We start from the raw sequence: 19,465 nt of genomic DNA, 5'->3' as shown, positions 1-19,465 counted from the left end.
ACGAGTCGCTTTATGCTCGAACGAAAGGTGGCTGGCTGGTTGTCTAGCGCGCGCGCATTACTCTTACTACGGTACTACGTTAGACTCGGGCGTTTTAGGAGTAACGTTATTCTACTGGTGCGAGCGCGTGCTCGCAACCACCCCTGAAAACAGGAATGACGGCAGTCGGCGAATATCAGCTAATGGTAATGGTAGTAGTGTTGTTGGTGACATTGGCACCAGCGGGGATGATGCTAGTGGTGCGTGGTAGGGATGACGATGGCGATGGAGGCTGCAGCGATGAGAGCGGCGACAGCAGCGGCAACAGCAGCGGCAACGACGGAATCGGGGATAAACGACGGAACTAGGGGAAGAGCAGCTTAGATTGACGACACCGAGGTGGGGAAGGTAGACAGTAGGAGGTGAAGGTTGCCAGATATGAAAACGAGCAGAGGCGATACGAGAGAACAGAGATAGATCGAATACTATCGAGGAGGAGCTGTTCCTTGCGAAAGAGTGAAACCGAACGAACGGACAAGTTTAAGCTGGCGAGCAGACCGAGATGCTCGCAATCTCTTACCATAATAGAGATGGTCGAAATGACCGGGCGCGCAAGCTCGGTATCATTGATTTAACGCCTATCTATATTTCCAAGCGCAGAGACAACTTCCTAGATCCCAAAGATTTTGGAAGCTTCAACGGTTTTTCCACCTTTGTACCTCATCACTTTCAAACGTAAACACATAATTAAAAAACAACCGTCTCGTCTTTCGCAATTCATCTAATTAAATAATCAATATAACATACTAATATCAAAATAAAATAACATAATAATAATAATATACTTGGTTTATATTTTGAAAATACATACAATATAGAACGAAAAATTTTTCAAATGTTTCCTATAATTAGAATTAAAACAATCAGATAATGACATGCGTATTTTAATTATCACTTTATAGAATTAAAAGCATCGTTCGAATATCTAAACTTACAACATTAACCGTGTCATTTCTCTGGTCCTTTTCCGCTTGTTATTTACTTATTTAAATATTTATAGGTATAGGATATCCTAAGTAACAAATTAGCATGTATATATGTATATGTATAAACATTCTTAATTGTTAATTATAGAAGTTATAAATCTTAACTATTGAATGTATTATTGACGCTGTCATTATTATTGTTGTTATCACTACCATTGTCACAATTAATTGTACTACAATCTTCATCACCATTATCGTGGTTACAAATCATAATATCGTTTCATAAATCATTATAATTATTATTACAAAATCATGAAAAAAGAAACATTATCACAAATATCTATTTTGGCCGAAAGAAGAAGATTGTTGATTTCCGCAAAAAAACAATTATGTTGCCTAATATATAATTTCGTTCACGCACATATTAATGACAAAACGAAGCTCTTGTTGTGCATAGTCTTCCGGCAATGGTAATTGAGATACCAGTTGATATATCGACGTAGATTTATTCTCGTTCAGTTGTAACAAATTCCTAGCTAAATGTATCGTTCTCTTTGCAATTTCCGCTTGACAAAGCCTATCACAAAGAATAATCATATTCAAATATTAACGATTTGCTGATCTTTTACGCTCTGTATAGAAAATGTAAAAGGGAAGAATTGTAACAGTTTACCTGTGTTTCGCAGTTAAACATGGAAATTGATTGATTTTGGAAGGAAGATTTGACAATCGTTGTTTTAGTGATTCCAATTTAGAACTTATTCCACGTGGATCGGCATTACGTAGCAAAGATTCAACATTCATAGTTATTTCCATATATTCCCAGAGTAATTGTCCTTGATATGACCAACCACTTATAGTGCTACTGCATTCTAAAGGAGTCAGTGGACGCAATAAGCTGCGCAGGTAATCGTAATTTTCTGAACAAAAATTGAAAATAAGTCATACATATAACTTTAACATAATGAAAATGTTTATAATAATATAATAGAGAATGAACAAAAAGTCATGACTTTAACATAACGAGATAACACACTGTTTGAACATTAACTCATAATGAAACCGTTTATTATAATACCGTTTATTATAACATCTGCTGCTAAATATTCAATAATAATTTCATGCGCCTTATTCCACTGTTCTGCTTGTATAAAATAGAAAGCTGCTTTCCCGTATCTGCAAATAAGGAAAAAAGATTCCCTTACATTGGGTTAAGAATTACACTAAACTCTATTATTATTAGAATTTCTTATCCAATTTACAGAGATTTAGATTTATCGGCTACGATTACCATCACAAACCGTTTCGTTCATAACTAAACACATGCAAATCAAGATTCCACGTAAAATCATACCATGTGTCTTGTGTATTGCATTTTAAGTGTGAAATGTTTGCAACCATGCGTTTACATTAGCGCGAAACGGCATTTGATGTGTAAACATGTATTGTATGATTAATATAGATCCAACTCTCCACTAACCTTTTAGCTACGTAACTTTTCACGGCTTTCGCATGGTGAATCCAAATCGAAGGTATACCCAATTCTTCTCGTAAAAACGTTTCTCTCTCGATAAAATCAGGACAATCACTAGCATCGTCTATTTCGACATGCCGTTGCAATAAATTCATTACCGCAGTCTTCCTTTTTGCGGCATCTTTTAAATGTAACATTACGAATATGGCCCAATGCCAGAGATCATATGCTTCTAATTGTGTCGCAAAATTAACATGTGTCAAGATGGCAACATGTTCCGAAAGATGTGAATAACCCAAAGCTAAAAGTACTTGCTGCATCAGCCAACTGAGATCAAATTAAATTATTTCAGATTACAAATTAAACTTAATTTGAAATTGCGAGAAAAGAAATTGATCCATTACCTGAGTCTGTAATCCATTGGATCAGCAGTATGTGTTGCTGGATTCAATAATTCACCCAACGTATGATTGCCAGTGCAAAATAACTTTAAAAGATGAAAACAGAGATCATATATTGGTTTCCCATTATTTATTTCAAGTTCGAAATTATTTCCTTTGTATTCAGGTTTCGGTATCGACGTATAAACGTCATTTGTCTTGGTTGTATCGAAGGAGACCTCGTAAATGTCTAATATGTCTCTTATAGAGGCAGTCGGAGATGAGAAATACCTGCACCATACACGAACGATATAATATATAGATATACGTATATTGTAATATTTTAATGAAAATAAAAAAAGGATTGTATCATGTTATGAAAATATGATGTTTACCACAAATGAACAGCTAACGCTCTCTTCCAATCAAAGCCTTCACAGACATTGATTGGGCAATGTTTACTAGGTGGTTCACCCGCCACAAGTGCAAAAAGCTTTAGCCGATCTAACGAGAGGTTTTCATCAACACCGGCATTTTGCCATAATGCAATTTGCTGCTGTGTTAATACCTTTATTGGCATTCCACTGCACAGCTGCGCCATCAATAAGGCCAAACAATGATCACCCATTTCTCTTGCAATTTTACACGCCTCTTCTAATTCGAAAGCTGCAATTTCAAATAGACGATGATAGAAAAATAAGTCGAAAGGAAGACAGAAATTCTATATAATTGCATACAATACTTATCAGGTACACATACCAGATAGTAAAAGCAATATCTTTGTTTCATAATTAATATCCATATCCTCCAACACGAGAGTTTTTCGTATAACGTTTCTTAACCATTGCCCGATTGCCTCTCGCCGCGCAATTACGACGCTATGGTCTTCTGAATTTTCTAAAATAATGAAACACACAAGAATGTGCGCGTTACATATTCTACATAATTTCTGCTTGTATATCAGACGTATATCAGGAACAAAAAATATATGAAAATAAAGCGGGGGAAGAAAGACTACAGATAGAGGAGGAAAGATAAACGAAAGAGGGGATGGAGGAAGAAATAATATTATATTTGAATTTGAATTATAATACATTTGAAAAATTAAACGATCAAGTTATAAATTAACATATATATTATACATACCTGTGGCAACGTTTATATCAGGTAAATTTCCCCAAAGAGCTACACAGAGTTTCCAAACGTTAGCAACATAGGAAGCAAAGGAATCTGTGGCAAACTGTTCTGCAAATTCTTCGGCTAAACTACAATGTGCGTGTAAAGCCATGCTCGCCTTATTAATATCTGTATCTACGTCAAAAATTAGACAGTCTTCATCTGGATTCATTACACGATGTGACAGCTGAATTTTTAGATGACCTTCTATACTTTCCTTAAATGATGTTACAAAGAATGAAAATAAAAGAATAAATATTACAATGTCTAATTCTAAATAATGTAAGTGCTTAAAAATGAAACTTACTTTGAATGTCTTAATGCGTTCTTCGCCGGTCCCACTACCACCCAAAATTTGTATACGTTGGACTATCCCAACGGATGTTGTATCTTCTGGAGAACGACCACATACGTAAGATCCAATTTGTTCAAAAGAATTATTTAATAGTACATCGTCAGCCTGTTTTTTCGTACTCAGTGTAAGTAATGTTAAACCACGTCCCCAGCTTGGTTTAAACCTTCTTCCCATTTGTATGCCTAAATTAATACATAGAAATAGCATATAATTATTTACATTATCTACACGAATTCTTAATAAATACGAATATGATAAAAGCTGCTTACCAATATCAGCAACAGAACGAGACTCCAGTTTATGTATAATAGATTTTGATAACGGAATCACTTCAGAAATACATCGAAGAATTGTAGTCACTGGAGTTATCGAAGGATCCGGTAAACCTTTTTCATACATCGTTGATGTCTTAGCAACGATGTCCATGGAGCGTTTCAATTTGGAATCTATAGCACAAATTGATTCCCTTGTAACTTGTACAATGTACAAAATATTAATCTTACATACATCATTAACCTGATATTACCTGTCTTCGAAAGGGTCGATTCTTCATAAGCAATAGTTGGCGTCCGATGAATTGTCAAATTAGATCGTAACATCGGACTGTAAATTGGCTCGTAGTCTTGATCTTCATCTAACTTTTGTGGCGTATTGGTGAAACATCGCAAAGAACTTCTACGATCGGAAAGAAATAACGCGCGATTCGATTCTAAAATAGTAATAATATTCCAATGTTAAATAAGAATAAACATTATTATATAAATAAAAAAATTAATAATATAATCTTAACACAATCAGAGTTTACCTTGATCATAAGCCTCGTTAATCTCTTCGTCGCTACCATCAAAGAAGCTGGCCTTCATTAATTGCAGTTTATGACTGTCTGTACCCAAAATGCGAGCATTCTCACCAGTTGGACTTATCGGTAGTTGTTTTTCACGATTCTGATCTATTGAAAAAGAATTTTTCGTACTGCATAGTAACAATAAATACAATAGAATTATACGTAATCGAATTGAATATAAAGTTATACATCTCACGCACCTGTCCTAAACGACCGGCGTGAGACAATTGCTTCCAAGAGAAGTCCACGTGCATCTAAATCTGAATAGTCTGTATTCGCTGTTTTCAAACCATTGGCCTTGGAAGTATCTTTATTCTAATTAAAAACAAAAAATTGATTGTAAAAATTTGGATTGTGTAGACATTCCAATTTTTGTGTAATTAACGAGTAAAACAGTCTTACTGAAACTACTTTTGACTGCTCCTGCTTGGTTGCACATTTTTGTTGAGCTGCACACAATTTTAATCTTTTCGTGTCATTCGCTGTAGGGACATTATTATCTTCTTCATCTGAATCGCTTAGGCCATATTTAGAAAAATGATCTACCTGAAAGGATATATAACCATGACAGAAATATAAATATGAGATTAGAAAGATTATAAAACTGCTTGGGATTTAAGCTACCTTAAAAACCCATGAACCAGTTTCAGGTCGATACTCTAAGAATCTAGTATCATGTTTCGCTGACACTCTCCGTAATTTTTCCTCGTAATCCATCGCAGCTAAACGTTGGGGATCGGTAATAGGCTTATGTAGAGATTTATCGTGTGGCCATACTTGGTCTAAAGTAACTTGTGCTTTACGATTTAATCCTTCTCCGATAGGTGGTTTCTTCTCATCGTCTGGATAAATGATGACTTCCTTGTGTCGAAAATGTACGATTTCGTCTAAATTCAGGCCATATATATCAAACGATTCAGGGAAATACACATTCCCATAATCTTCACGCCCAACAGTGAAGTTTGGTACAATACACGTTTCACCGCGAACATACTCGTCTAATTTATCAAGCGGCGGAATTGTATAGTAACCAGCACGTTTCAGCGTTACTTTAGCTGCATTTGGTTTCCAGCTCGAAGTTTGTAACGTCGAAAAGGAACTTTCGTCCAATTCTTGACTCGAATCAGAGTTTTGAGTCACAATGTCCGTACATGTTTTATCAATGAGAGATGAATTCTTTAAAGACGTATCCACAGATGTGTTAATTTCAGAGCACTTTTGATTTGATGAATTGGCGTTAGCATAAGGTCGCAATTCAGTAACAGTATTGTTTATCATCTCTTCGGACAATGCGTTCGGACTAGAAAATAGCGACCGTTGAGCCTCGTATGATTCTTCGTCTAAATTTTTTGCATTTCGTGGAAGGCTCGTTTTCAACCAAGACAAAGATGATCTTCGATCGTTTACTAATTGTCGATTATTATCTTGGCTATGATTTTCTTTATCTACAGTTTCAATAGTTGTATTTTCAATATATGTATTTGTTACAGATGATTTCTCTTCTCCTTTTCCGGGAGATTGTAAGTTTTTCCCTACAGTTTGTGAACTTTCTGTAGGCGATGGAACTATTGAGTTCGATATGGATTTCGGACGTAGTACCAAACGCTTTGCATTTGGACGAGGCTGAAATGCTTCCGAGAGTGGATCTTCCTCTTCAAGACCTTCGAACATTGACTTCTACGAAATTTCATTACACATATATATGATGCATGTAAGTTATGAGCGGAGAAAGTTCCAATTACATAAACATTCTTATTACATCGATATTTTACCTTAGATAATTGTGCAGGAGTAACAACTTTGGCCTTGATTTTTGGAGATTTATTATCAGCAGTAACCTTATACTGTTGACCATTCATTAATTTGGATGGCGCGTTTGCCGGTTTTAATAACTCTTCTGTTTTACCGGAAGCCTAAAGTCATGTCATATTCGAATAATATTTATGGATCACTTAAATGTGCTTTAATAAGTTCTCAAGTAAGTTATCAGTCGTACATATTAAAAACTACTTACTGGTAAAAGATTTTTTAATAACGGTGAATCGCCGAAAGGTGCTGACACCAAGGCTAAAATTTGTTGATGCACCGGGACAGTTCCGGAACTTTTGACTTGGTTCGTAGTATTTCTGTGATAATAAGATACAAAACATATTAAAATACTTTCAATCGCGTGATCGATGTGAATAAAAATAGTCAAAAATTCGATGTAATACCCAGCTCCGAGTAATCCAGTCCCAATACCCGTTCCTACATTTGTATTATTTCCGAAAGTTGAAGATCCAAACGTCCCCGATGTATTAAACGGTGCATTATTGCCACTGTTCCCGAACAAACCGCCTGATTTTTGCTGACCAAATAAAGTAGAGCCACTACCCAACATTAAACCCGTATTTGTACCTATAAAATAAATTTATATTCAACATCAATAACCGTTAACAATAAACTCCGTTAATAATATAACTCACTATTTATTTGTTTCTCTTTATTTTTATTCAATTTACTATTCTATTGGAAAATTATATACAGATAAACTTTATAAAACAAAATAAATATAAAGCTACTGAAATTTGAAATTATCGTAATGCATTGATAGTCACATTAAAGACTAGCATATAAATAATTTACCGAGTCCGGACGATGGTGTAGAAGTTGAACCAAAAGAAAATCCAGATGTTTGTCCTGCAGGCTTAAAAGGTGTATTAAACAACGAAGTACCGGAATTTTGACCTGCATTGAAACCTGGTGCAGTTCCAAAAGTCGATGGTGCAGTCGAACCGAAAGTCGAATTTACTCCGAAACCTATCGTTCCAGTTGATTTAGAACAGAATAAAGGTGTACCCGTATTGCTCATTGGTGTCTGACCAAAAGTGGAAAATCCAGTGCTAGACGATGTGGAAGGTGCGTTAAAAGCTGATTTGTTTTGGTTAAATAGACCAATACTCTGTAAAAAGATAAATATAAGAATGTTAACATCGATCAGAATACAATCACGATCGATGGTTATGATTGATGATTAATGAAAAATTTCTCTTATTTCTTCTTTGTATTACCTGATTCGGTTGCGTTGAACCAAATGCGGAGCCGAAAGCAGTGTTTTGACCCGTATTAATGCCACCGAAACCTGTACCAGCAGTTTGGTTAGTATTGCTGGTTGCAAAAAGTGGGGTTGGAGCTGCTGCTGTAGATAAATCTAGTTGTATTTTGCGCATATAAATAATTTATACAGACGTGTTTACCGACACCGATATAGTAATTCTAAAGTGACATTAGCAACAACGAAAATTACCGATGGTATTTGAAAAATTAGATACTTACTACCAAATGGTTTATTCTGGGTATTAGAACCAAACAGATTAGTGCTTGGAGTAGAATTAAAAGCAAAATTATTTGTTGTTGTTGTCGAGGGTGTACCAAAAGTACTTATAGGCTTTCCAAATAGACCACTTGAGCCAGACTGTGTGGTCGCTCCAAAGCCAGCACTCATTCCACCAAAGCCTAATTTAAAATATGAAACAATTATCGAGAAGATAAACAATAGAAATAGTTCAATTTTAAGAATAAACGTTAAGCTATTTAGTCCTGAAGTATAACATCTAGTAAATATGCAATAACTAATTTGCATTAGAATATTTTACCCGTTGTTGCAGTACTAGTACCTGCCCCTGCATTACCAAAAGGTGAAGGTTGTGCTGGTGCACCAAAGATTCCTGTACTGGGTCCTAAGCATCAAAGGAAACACAAATAACATGATATATGTAGGATTCGCGTACTCGAATAGAGAACACAACACATTTGGTTAAAACTCTCTCACTCATCAATAACACAGCACTCTGATAGAGTCCATCTTATAGAATCAGTTAAATCTTCACGCGACTCTGTAAACCAACCGCGCATACTAACACATGTGCACACGCACAGGTTCGTATTGTTCGCAATCACTCAACATATATAATATCATGTATAAGTATCAGGAGAATATTATTATAGATATGTAATAATTTCAATTAATTGGATCATATAATTACAATAGATCGTGATAATTTTTACCTTTTCGTCCCACAGAATAATCTTCGAAACGTAACTCTTCGTACGATTTTGATTCATATTCTTTCATTGTCGCAATGCAACAATGTCTCACCGATATAGTATGAGATATACCATTCTTGGACATGGAATCAGTAGTAATCATAGGAGCAAATTTAACGACAGTACCAGTTATACTTGTGGTTGCCGTGTTTGCATTGCCAAAACCTAGAATGAGATTCTTCTCAAATCTGTCTTTCTAGATCAAATAGTAGAATAGATTTTTCTTATAATTTATATAACTATAAATTATAAACATACCAGGTGTTGCACCAAATAAATTTGTATTTCCAGTGGTACTGCTTTGCCCAAAAGGCGTGGTTTGCTGAGCTGATTGTTGGGGTTGTCCAAATAAATTTGTACCAGATGTAGTACCAAAACCAAATCCAGCTGGTTTATTCGACTGACCAAATGCTGACGTTGCAGTATTTGTACCAAAAAGATTTGTACTTGCATTCTGCTGAGAGCCAAATAAATTGGTATTTGTATTTGTTGTACCAAACCCTATAGAAAAGAAAATTTTAGTATAACAACAATTCGTTACCTGATATTTTCATTTACACAGATAAAATTCGATCATATTGCAAATCAAGAAACATATACAAACATAACAAAATTTAAACCTTTACTATATTCATTATGTTGATCAAATTATTAACTGTATTTAAGGATCAATAAAAAAGACGAAAGACAGTATGTTGATAATTATAAATTAATGCTAACAAAATGATATTTTATATTTTTTACAAATATTTATATGGATATTTGAATTAGAGCTAGTAGAATAATCTATGTATTGCTACCTCCAAAAGATGGTTGAGTAAATGCAGGTGGAGTTGTAGTATTGCCGAACAAACCACCAGTGGTAGAACCTGCAGGCTTTGAACTAAAGAGAGAAGTATTACCACTGCCAAAGACTGGTGTAGCACCAGAACCAAAACTTGTTGTAGTGATTGGTTTACCAAACGCAGATTGCCCAAATGGACTGGATTGCGTTGGTGTATTAAAACTACCTACAATAAAGATAAATTAAAACAGGATTTACATAAGGATATAAAAGAAGATAGGGAATACAAAATACAGATATAATTCGTTTTACTTACTAAAAGAGGTATTTCCAGTTTGACCAAACATGCTTAATAGGACGATCCTAATTTGTTTTTAATATTTATTGGCACCTGCAATAGTAAATAAAAAAGTTCAAAACAAATATTTCGAAATAATAAAATCCATCGTTACATCGGATTCAAATTTACTAAAACTATAAAACACAATATATTAAATAATATATACTCAGGTATTATTATAAATTTTACAGTATTCTCTGAAATCTTTAACTTGATGAAATCAAAATGTGATACGGAACTGCACAAGATTCACGTGCGATAACACTATGATCTCTATTTTCTTTCCCTTTTTCTCTTAGAACGTTAAGAAAGTTACCGTTAAGACGCCAGAAGTAAGAATAAATTGTCATTCACAGTAATTGACCATTTGTCACAGAATTGTTATGAGTACATTAAAATCGTCTGTTACAATTTTATGAAACGAATTCTTCTCAAACTGTACATCTTCTAAAATTTGTTTTGATACAAATAATTACTTGATAAAGAGGTTACACAAATGAAATTTTTGATGATATTACCAAGAATTCAACAAACGATATATGAAAAGCTACAATATATCGTTTCGCGGGATTCATACGTTTCAACTACCTCGATTGCTGATTATTGATACTGAATTATAGACACGTAAAATTCGTAGATATCACGTAAGTGCGCATAATATACGTCGTAAAATGGCAAACCTCGAAAGTCAATCGATAATACAGTGACAATATTATAATTTTCATACGAATAAATCGGTAACCAGCAGGGTAGACAAGATAGAAGGTAAAAAAGTTCTGCAATTAGTATGTCACGTTTCACGTTGATAGATCTGTATTTAGAAACCTTTTTGTTAAATTGAATTAACAAATAACAACATCTAGAACTTTTTTAATTCGGAGCCAAGTAGGGACTTTTACATTATTATCGTATATTTATGTTTTTATTTTGTATAGTGAAATTAAACAATGATCAATATTTGGACTAGAAATATTGTATTATGATATGAGATTATTAAATTAAATATACAGTAAGAAGTATAAGTTAAAAGGCATTATGAAGAAGTTAAAGAAACAGCATCATAGAATCCGATTGAAATGAGACCCAATAGAAAAAGAGACTAATTTTGCTTTGATATACACGTATATACTGAAATGTACGTGTAAGTAGGTGGGTAGAATGCATTTATAAAAATAATGGCTGACTAGTAGTGTATCGTACACAGAGAGAAGCGATTGTATGGACTTTAGTTGTGATCCAAGTCGAACAAAGTTACATTTTGTATTAAAGCACACAATAGATATCGATGGACTGAACTTTACAAATACAATCGATAATAATTAGTAAAAAAACCAAGCAAGTTTGCTATTTAGCCTCAGTATACAACTTTACGAAATTCATAGTTGAATAAAATTTACAGTCGTATGTATGGTTGTAAAAATGAAGAAAAAGATCCATAGAAAAGATATGTTGATCGTATGATTGTTTTCTGTATTATACAGCTTGTTATCAAACGTTTCAATGAAGTCATATTGCTTAAAAGAGAAAGGATACTTTCGGTCGCGATGCGACTTGCACGATACATTTCGTGTTTTTTTCTTCAATTAATTGCATTTGAGCTACGGTTCTTTGTATTTTATTAAATTTTTCTACATCCTAAAGAGAAGATTTAACACGATGGTACATATACCGAGTGCGTATACTTACAACTTTTGGGCAATATCACCCACGGAAGTTGTTGAACTAACTTGTTTAATGCCAAATGGGGTCGTTATACCCTTAGAGACTAATCGCAATATCACTTTGGCCGAAATTAAAGAGGTAGGTCAAAAATTTAATAAAACATAACAAGACTAATATTGTCTTTTTATATGCTATAAACAAGAGTAACTTAAAATATCAATGTCAATATATATTTTTACATAGGACCTCTGGGATGAAGCCAGCAAATATCCTCTTCATGGTACATTAAAAGATGCTCCGTCCTATGTATTTTCATGTATCAACTCTAATGCAGAAGCAGAAGAACTACGAGATGAAACAAGACGTTTATGTGATATAAAACCATTTTGTTCTGTGCTTAAAGTTATAGAGCGTGAAGGTGTTAAAAGCGATAGAAATTTAGATTCCCAAATTGGTCTTCTCATTGGAAAAGGATTACACGAGTTTACAGCCTTAAAGAATTCAGAAGTGAATGACTTCAGATGGAAAATGAGAGTTTTAGGAGATGAAGTTGCAATGGCAAGACAAAAGAAGTCTTGGATGGAAAAAGTACGTTACCAGTTTCCTACCCGATTAGCACCAACTGCCACAATACCAAAAAATATCGAATGTCGATTAAAAGATGGGAATATCGTTCTTGTCACTAAATTTGAGAATACAGAGGTAAGACAACAGCTGCTTTATTACATTTATTGTCACTTGTATATAAAAATTAAAATATTTCTCTATATCGGGTATGCATGTTATATAACAAATTTTTATTAATCATTGAAATTAGTTGATATGTAAACAACAGGATATTCATGTTCTGTTGTGCTTGGTGAGACCTTACTCTTCTTAATGGCTGTATTCTCCACAGCGTGGAAAGGTTTGTTCTCATCGTTATTAGTACTTTGGTTATGCTCAAATTTGCATGATCTTTTTGGTGTAATAATCTTGACTTCTATATCACTGCTAGTATTGTTGCTATTTTCTTTGTCTGTTAATTGTATGTGGGTTTTATATTCTTCTGGATTCTCAACCAAACAACCAGTATGCTCAATTTCAAGAGAATAATTTAATGGAAGTGCATGAGCAGAACTATTTATTTTTTGACTAGAAGTGGATTGTTTTTCATCAATTGTTGCACCAGTATTATACTTATGTGTAAGATCTTTGAGTACATTTGAATCTTCATGTTCTGCCTTATGTGTGAGATCTTTAAGTACATTTGAAACTTCATGTTCTGCATCATTCATAAGATCTAATCTCAATTCTGCTTGCGCAGCATACATTTGAACCTTTAAAAATATAAAAATGGTTACGCAAGATCATTCTCATTTCTATAGGCACAAAAAATAAAAACAATTACCTCCAAAGAGGAAGCTTTGTAACGCCAATAATGTAGTTGTTTGGTGATGTTCATTTTTGTTTCTTCTTGCATCAGAAGTTTTGTACAAAGATCTTCAACTTTTATACGAAGTTCTTCCATTTCTTTTTTCTGAGTATCTACCAGAGATTGAAAGTACCTATAATTTCGAAAATAGTATAGAAAAATAGAAACAAGAAAGCACAGAAAGACAGCAATGAACAAAAACATATTGGTTATTGCAGAATTTCATAATATAATTTGATTAACATTTTGTACCTAAAAGATGTATCGCTACAATTCAATTGTTTCGAATTACTATTTTTCTTGATTTCAATCTTCAGTTTGTTTTCAAGATCTGATATTCTACTTTTGTATTTCTTAATTAATTCCTCATTTTCTGTAAATGTATGATCTGCATCATTATCCAACTTCCTAAGTGTTGCAACACGTTCTGTTCTCAGTTTTTTGATCTCCATAATTTGTGATTTACATATGCGTTTGAGTTCCATGTACTTTTCACGTAATACATTCATTTTATTCATTACATTCTGCCGACGATCTTCCACTTCAGCAAATATTGAATTGCCTGAGAAAAAAGTGAGTTAGATAGTCTGTGATAGTAATGAAACTGCATAATTTGCATCGGTGCTTACCTTTGCGTGATTTACATGTAGGATCCATTTGAAGTGATTCCAGTTCTGTACGTTTCAAAGAAAGCTCTGCGCGAATTTCTTCCAAAGTTTGATCTTTCTCCGCTAGTTGTTCTTTGATACTCTATCGATAGAAAAAGGATTTTGCATTTTATTTTATGAGATTCACGATCACGGGTATAAATAATTTAATTTTCAATATGAAATACATGAATAATTCGCTCCTCACTCGTGTATAATGTTCATAATGGTCGCATCGAGATTTTAATTCCGCGATCGATTCTTCCGCATATTCATATTTCTTTCTTTCTTCTTGTAGTATCGATAAAAGTTCATCAACGCGTTTTTTTAGGGAGATATTGTCTGTTTCGAAAGAAAGATTTGCGAATTGATCTACGATAACAGCTTCGCATTCAGTCTTTATACATTGATCAGCACGTTGTCGTAATTTTTCAATTTCTTCCGCTTGTTGCTCTAATTTCGTTTCTAGATTCAAAATTGTGTTTTCATACTCTTTCGTGAGAGTGCGATGTCTAAAACAAAGAACAAATAGAAGGAATAGAAGAAGAATCTAGCAAAAAGAGATTAACAAACGATTGTTTGCTACATAGAAATTTCGTATATTTACTTTTCGTCGACTTTTAAAATATATTGTTTTTTCTCGGAAATTTGTTGATCATGAGAATGTTCAAGTATTTCATTTGCTTCATGAACCTCTCGTAGCATTGCTTCGTTTACTCGAAGTTTTCGTTTTAGATCATGATTTTCTTGTCTGCATTTTTCGTATTCAGCTTTTAATACATTATAGGAACGACTCTGATTAAGTATTTCAGAATCTTCCATATATTCTTCATTGCACCCTTCATTCATTGAATCTTGTGTAAACATAGTTAAAGGTTAAGTTACCTTTTGTACATTCAAAGTTAAACACGACGAACATTATTGAAAAATCAACATTCGGCACACGCACACGTTGTTTATCTTACCTGACCAATCCATTGTTGTTTCTTTTCAATTACAGTTGGTATGTAAAAAGCACAAACCTCTGTTGTTGATATGCTTTTCTTTTCTATTTCAATTTCAATTTCTTTTCTCCCTCTCTCTTCGTCTGTCCCCCTCTTTCTACTTCTTCGATCCTTATTTCAGTTATTTCCGGTTCCGTTCCGCCTATACATTAAAAGGCGGAACATTTGAAACTAAACGTTAAAAGACAAAAGCTATTTTATCTTCCTAAAAGACATATGTACAATATTTGCGTGCAACTGCAATTTGATTTCAGACGGCCTTTACATTTCAAATACCACACACTACGACGCCATATCAGTTATTGGTATCTATTTTAAATAAACGAGCAAACACTTTAATGTCAAAAGGACATCCAAACGATTTTACTCTAAAGGTTTGCGGACAGGAAGAGTATTTAATTGGAGATTATCCTTTAATACAGTTTAGTTATATTCAAGATTGTTTAGCGAAAGATATTACTCCTACATTGGTTACTCTAAATAGAGATAGCGTCTCTGTTGATCAAGAAAGTACTGCAGAGAACGTAGAAGTAGATACCTTACAACGTACAAGGCCTTCCTTTTCTACGTTAACTTTACGTAAGAAGGGTAAACATATATCTGCTTGGAAAATAGAGGAACCGTTTGTTTTTACTGTGAATGGTATATCACGATTAAACTGCGATGCAGCCCATCGTACCGTTGAGGTATAAATCACGCTTCGGTAATCGGTAAACGTGACTCGTTTCAAGATATCATCTTTTACAGCAGCTGATTTATGTTTCTTGTTTAATTTTCGTTTCTATAGATTGGCCTTCAAGCTGGTCTTTTTCATGGTGGAAAATCTCTGTGTGAAAGCCAGAAGACTAAAGAAACTATTGTCAGTTCCGACGGAAGTTGCGAATGGGAAGAACCGTTGAGGTTTGATATAAAAGTGCGGGATATACCGCGAATGGCTAGGCTGTGTTTTGTTCTATATGAAATTAGTAAGACTGCGAAAGGACTGAAAAGTCGTAGACTAGTTAAAGATACCAAACAGGAATTTTTTATAAATCCATTATGCTGGGCGAATACAACCATATATGATTTTAAATCTCAATTAAAAACGGGAGCAATGACACTCTATACGTGGACGTATGCCGAGGACATGCAAAACGACGATCTTCTGCACCCCCTCGGAACGGTAGTCTCAAATCCCCATATAGATAGAGCGGCTGCTTTAATGTTAACATTTCCAAAGTAAGTAAGTCTTTTTATTCTTTCTTTCTCTTATTTCTTCTTTCTTCTTTTTATTTCCTGAAAAATCTCCGTTTCTATACTCCGCTTCCGTCATCCTATATACATTAGAGTTGTTTGTCTGTTTGCGTATTTCTATTAGTTATGGGAAAGACAAATCCGTTCTTTATCCAACTCCGGAGAAAATGGTGGAATATGCGAGAAAGTTACGGGAATCATCTGCCGAACGTTCGATCCAAGAAGAACCTGATCAAGAATCTGATGTCGGTAAGCTTCAGCAACTCGAGCAACTTCGATTATTAGCGGATAGAGATCCACTACACGAGCTTCACGAGCAAGAACGAAAGATAATGTGGACATTAAGGCATCACTGTCTTCTTGAGATACCCACGCTGTTGGCCAGGTTGTTGCACTGCGTGGAATGGAATGATCATAGGTGAAAATCTAAATATTCGAAATACCAAATGATAGGAGTTATTTTAACGTCGTCCATTTTCATAGAAAAAGAGAACGTTTAAATCTACTTTCCGATTCTCGACGTATACAGGGAAGTAGCTGAAGCTACGGCGCTGGTGCAACAGTGGCCCAAATTACCCGTCGAAAAGGCACTTGAATTATTGGATTATGCTTACGCTGATCAAAATGTTCGAAGTTTTGCTGTGCGTTGTTTAATGGATGTCAGCGACGAAGATTTGAGCCTTTATCTATTGCAGCTGGTACAAGCGTTAAAACACGAAAATTATTTATCTTGTGAACTGACGGAGTTTCTACTGAGACGTGCTCTTAACAATCGAAGCATTGGTCATTTCTTATTCTGGCATCTTAGGTTGGTATTATATATTCTCCACTTGTATTCGATTCGTTTCTTTTATTTCGTACTCATCGTATTTCTTCGAGTTCACTTATATCTTATATAATCACTTATTTCTCTTTTATGAACACTTTTTGCTAGATCGGAGATGCAAGTGGGTGCTGTATCAGTTCGTTTTGGTTTAATATTAGAAGCGTATTGTAGAGGAAGCCAACAGCATATGCGATCGCTGTTTAAACAAATGGAATGTTTGGGCAAATTGAAATGTGCTTCTGAACAAATAAAACAGCGAAAAGATCGGAAAGCCACGTTACAAGGATTTCAAGAATTTATTCAAGAACCTCATTGTCAAGATGCGTTGTCAAACGTTTTAAATCCATTGGATCCAAGTTTTCGATGGAAACGCATTAAGTAAGCTTCTGCATTAAGATGATATGCAGAAACTTGAATTCATTATCTTAAGCAACTTTATTATTTACATTGGGCTTTTTACAAAAATATCAATCGTTTACAGAATCGAGAAATGTAGAGTAATGGACAGCAAGATGCGGCCACTTTGGTTAGTTTTTGAAAATGCTGATCCGTTCGGTGATGATATTTACTTGATATTGAAGCATGGAGATGATTTGAGGCAAGATATGCTTACGCTGCAGATGTTGCGAATCATGGATAAGCTGTGGAAAAAAGAAGGTCTGGATTTACGTATGAATCCTTACGGTTGCATATCAACGGAAAATAGAGTTGGCATGATCGAGGTGGTTCTAAATGCAGAAACGATTGCAAATATTCAAAAGGAAAAAGGCACTTTTTCGGCAACTGCTGCTTTTAGGTATATTCAAATAGAGATATTATGTATCTTTACGACACACAATCTGTATTATATTCTTCAAATTATTTTTGTATCACTATAGGCGAGGATCTTTACTTGCTTGGTTGAAAGACCATAATCACACCGAGACAGCGTTGAATAGAGCTATCGAGGAATTTACTTTAAGCTGCGCGGGTTATTGCGTGGCTACGTATGTTCTCGGAATTGCGGATAGACATTCGGATAATATAATGGTGAAGAAAACCGGTCAATTGTTTCACGTTGATTTTGGTCACATACTTGGACACTTTAAAGAGAAATTTGGATTCAGGCGTGAACGCGTGCCCTTCGTGTTGACCAATGATTTCGTACATGTAATAAATAAGGGTCAGACAAAGAAGGGTCAAGCAGTTGAATTTCAACGATTTCAGAGTCACTGCGAACAAGCTTTTCTCGTTCTACGACAACATGGAGGTCTAATATTATCATTGTTTGCTATGATGATATCAACGGGATTACCTGAATTATCATCGGAAAAAGATCTTAATTATTTAAGAGATACTCTGGTACGTTATCAGTTTTTTTTCTTTCCTTCTGAATTTAGAAAGAGTACATATGTTAGCTAGAGGTTTGATGCGATTGTTCATAAATAGGTACTCGAGATGTCTGAAAGCGAGGCACAAAAACATTTTAGGAGTAAATTTGACGAAGCTCTTTGTAATTCGTGGAAAACTTCGTTAAACTGGGCTTCTCATAATATGTCGAAAAACAATAAAACGACATGAGCGGAACAAAATAAAACAAACTGAAACGAATGAATTCGATTGGCACATGCTTATCGACGAACAAGTGCCATCGTATCATTCAAATGTGCAAAACTTGATTTGGATGATGAATGATTCTTCACGGAAAGAATATACATGTTTGCTGTAAAGAAGAGACGCAGACGATGGAATGATTAGACAGATTTTGTTGATCACCAGCAACTATTTTTCTCGTTGCCGTATAACCGTAACGCGTGCGCATCCTTATCCCCACGCCTCCTCTCTGACTCCTTTTCTTTCCCTCGTTATTTCTTTCTCTATATTTCATACACATTATCACATACTACGCACGCACAGGCGTTCGATTCTTTATTGTACATTTATATGCTACACCCCCCTTTTTGCCACTTATGATAAGTGGACGGAAAATAGAAGCGAAATACGTGTATAGTACATATCATTGGTTGACATTGCGATCGCAGGATTCTCATAAACAGAAGATAAGCAGGCGTTACTTTGAAAGGAATGTTTCAAGACAATTCGCTCGCCTGACAAGATTGTTGCAGTATCACGGCTGTGCTATTCTACCAGCAGTCTTATAATCTTCCGATTGTAACAAAGAATGGTCAAAGGCTTGGAATAAACTTTGAATAATCCACGAAATTTCTGAATCCTGGAATACTATTGTATCGATTGTAATAAACGAAGTTATTCTTCATCTTCTGTTTTCCTTCTT

General features: G+C 34.7%; 3 protein-coding genes and 1 long non-coding RNA gene across 13 annotated transcripts; 2 read left to right on the top strand and 2 right to left on the bottom strand.

Moving 5' to 3' along the window:
• The first annotated feature begins 49 nt into the window (after positions 1-49).
• LOC126863965 (uncharacterized) lies at positions 50-1,290 on the top strand. Its single transcript, XR_007689033.1, has 2 exons — positions 50-185; positions 251-1,290. It is a non-coding gene; the product is annotated as an uncharacterized LOC126863965 (long non-coding RNA).
• LOC126863952 (nuclear pore complex protein Nup98-Nup96) lies at positions 803-11,136 on the bottom strand. 8 transcript variants are annotated; one of them, XM_050614730.1, is made up of 28 exons: positions 10,923-11,125; positions 10,721-10,851; positions 10,381-10,455; positions 10,081-10,290; positions 9,539-9,781; positions 9,242-9,445; positions 8,830-8,913; positions 8,510-8,689; positions 8,245-8,384; positions 7,820-8,135; positions 7,408-7,591; positions 7,209-7,320; positions 6,967-7,107; positions 5,819-6,871; positions 5,597-5,740; positions 5,395-5,509; positions 5,156-5,299; positions 4,877-5,059; positions 4,620-4,796; positions 4,303-4,532; positions 3,966-4,212; positions 3,579-3,716; positions 3,215-3,485; positions 2,844-3,110; positions 2,446-2,766; positions 2,044-2,141; positions 1,639-1,885; positions 803-1,542 (listed from the first exon to the last, which is right to left on the bottom strand). In XM_050614730.1, the coding sequence occupies exons 3-28, from the start codon at positions 10,409-10,411 to the stop codon at positions 1,362-1,364; spliced, it is 5,661 nt and encodes a 1,886-aa protein (XP_050470687.1). In that variant the 5' UTR covers positions 10,412-10,455; positions 10,721-10,851; positions 10,923-11,125; the 3' UTR covers positions 803-1,361. The 8 variants fall into 8 exon arrangements, with proteins under 8 accessions (XP_050470687.1, XP_050470690.1, XP_050470689.1 ...); XM_050614733.1 differs by lacking the exon at positions 10,721-10,851 and having other exon boundaries at positions 11,085-11,136; XM_050614732.1 differs by lacking the exon at positions 10,721-10,851 and having other exon boundaries at positions 10,993-11,132.
• Positions 11,137-11,195: 59 nt separating this feature from the next.
• Positions 11,196-19,447, top strand: LOC126863954 (phosphatidylinositol 4,5-bisphosphate 3-kinase catalytic subunit delta isoform). 2 transcript variants are annotated; one of them, XM_050614745.1, is made up of 11 exons: positions 11,196-11,553; positions 11,886-12,204; positions 12,310-12,768; positions 15,386-15,817; positions 15,919-16,349; positions 16,489-16,782; positions 16,894-17,172; positions 17,299-17,568; positions 17,672-17,986; positions 18,069-18,531; positions 18,619-19,447. In XM_050614745.1, the coding sequence occupies exons 2-11, from the start codon at positions 12,061-12,063 to the stop codon at positions 18,748-18,750; spliced, it is 3,219 nt and encodes a 1,072-aa protein (XP_050470702.1). In that variant the 5' UTR covers positions 11,196-11,553; positions 11,886-12,060; the 3' UTR covers positions 18,751-19,447. The 2 variants fall into 2 exon arrangements, with proteins under 2 accessions (XP_050470702.1, XP_050470701.1); XM_050614744.1 differs by having other exon boundaries at positions 11,196-11,805.
• Positions 12,770-15,390, bottom strand: LOC126863962 (protein Spindly). Of its 2 annotated transcripts, XM_050614759.1 has the most exons (7): positions 15,093-15,264; positions 14,735-14,981; positions 14,336-14,639; positions 14,110-14,230; positions 13,733-14,042; positions 13,457-13,613; positions 12,770-13,385 (listed from the first exon to the last, which is right to left on the bottom strand). In XM_050614759.1, the coding sequence occupies exons 1-7, from the start codon at positions 15,103-15,105 to the stop codon at positions 12,867-12,869; spliced, it is 1,671 nt and encodes a 556-aa protein (XP_050470716.1). In that variant the 5' UTR covers positions 15,106-15,264; the 3' UTR covers positions 12,770-12,866. The 2 variants fall into 2 exon arrangements, with proteins under 2 accessions (XP_050470716.1, XP_050470715.1); XM_050614758.1 differs by having other exon boundaries at positions 14,735-15,390.
• Positions 19,448-19,465: the final 18 nt, after the last annotated feature.

The sequence above is a fragment of the Bombus huntii genome, chromosome 3 (assembly GCF_024542735.1).
Source record: "Bombus huntii isolate Logan2020A chromosome 3, iyBomHunt1.1, whole genome shotgun sequence".
NCBI lineage: Eukaryota > Metazoa > Arthropoda > Insecta > Hymenoptera > Apidae > Bombus > Bombus huntii.
Note: the sequence above shows the minus strand (reverse complement) of the source record. Positions and strands in the feature narration are given on the sequence as shown.

Bases quoted from the DNA above. Each gene is read 5' to 3' on its own strand.
- LOC126863952 (XM_050614733.1), bottom strand. From the start codon at position 10,411: ATGTTTGGTCAAACTGGAAATACCTCTTTTA. The intron at 8,385-8,509 runs GTAAGTATCTAA...AAATACAACTAG, and splicing joins CCAGAATAAACCATTTGGTA to ATTTATCTACAGCAGCAGCT. The intron at 3,486-3,578 runs GTATGTGTACCT...TTGAAATTGCAG, and splicing joins GATATTGCTTTTACTATCTG to CTTTCGAATTAGAAGAGGCG.
- LOC126863954 (XM_050614745.1), top strand. From the start codon at position 12,061: ATGGTACATATACCGAGTGCGTATACTTACAACTTTTGGGCAATATCA. The intron at 15,818-15,918 runs GTATAAATCACG...TCGTTTCTATAG, and splicing joins CAGCCCATCGTACCGTTGAG to ATTGGCCTTCAAGCTGGTCT. The intron at 16,783-16,893 runs GTGAAAATCTAA...CGACGTATACAG, and splicing joins GTGGAATGGAATGATCATAG to GGAAGTAGCTGAAGCTACGG.
- LOC126863962 (XM_050614758.1), bottom strand. From the start codon at position 14,994: ATGTTTACACAAGATTCAATGAATGAAGGGTGCAATGAAGAATATATG. The intron at 14,640-14,734 runs GTAAATATACGA...TCTTTGTTTTAG, and splicing joins ATTTTAAAAGTCGACGAAAA to ACATCGCACTCTCACGAAAG. The intron at 14,043-14,109 runs GTAAGCACCGAT...CTTTTTTCTCAG, and splicing joins TACATGTAAATCACGCAAAG to GCAATTCAATATTTGCTGAA.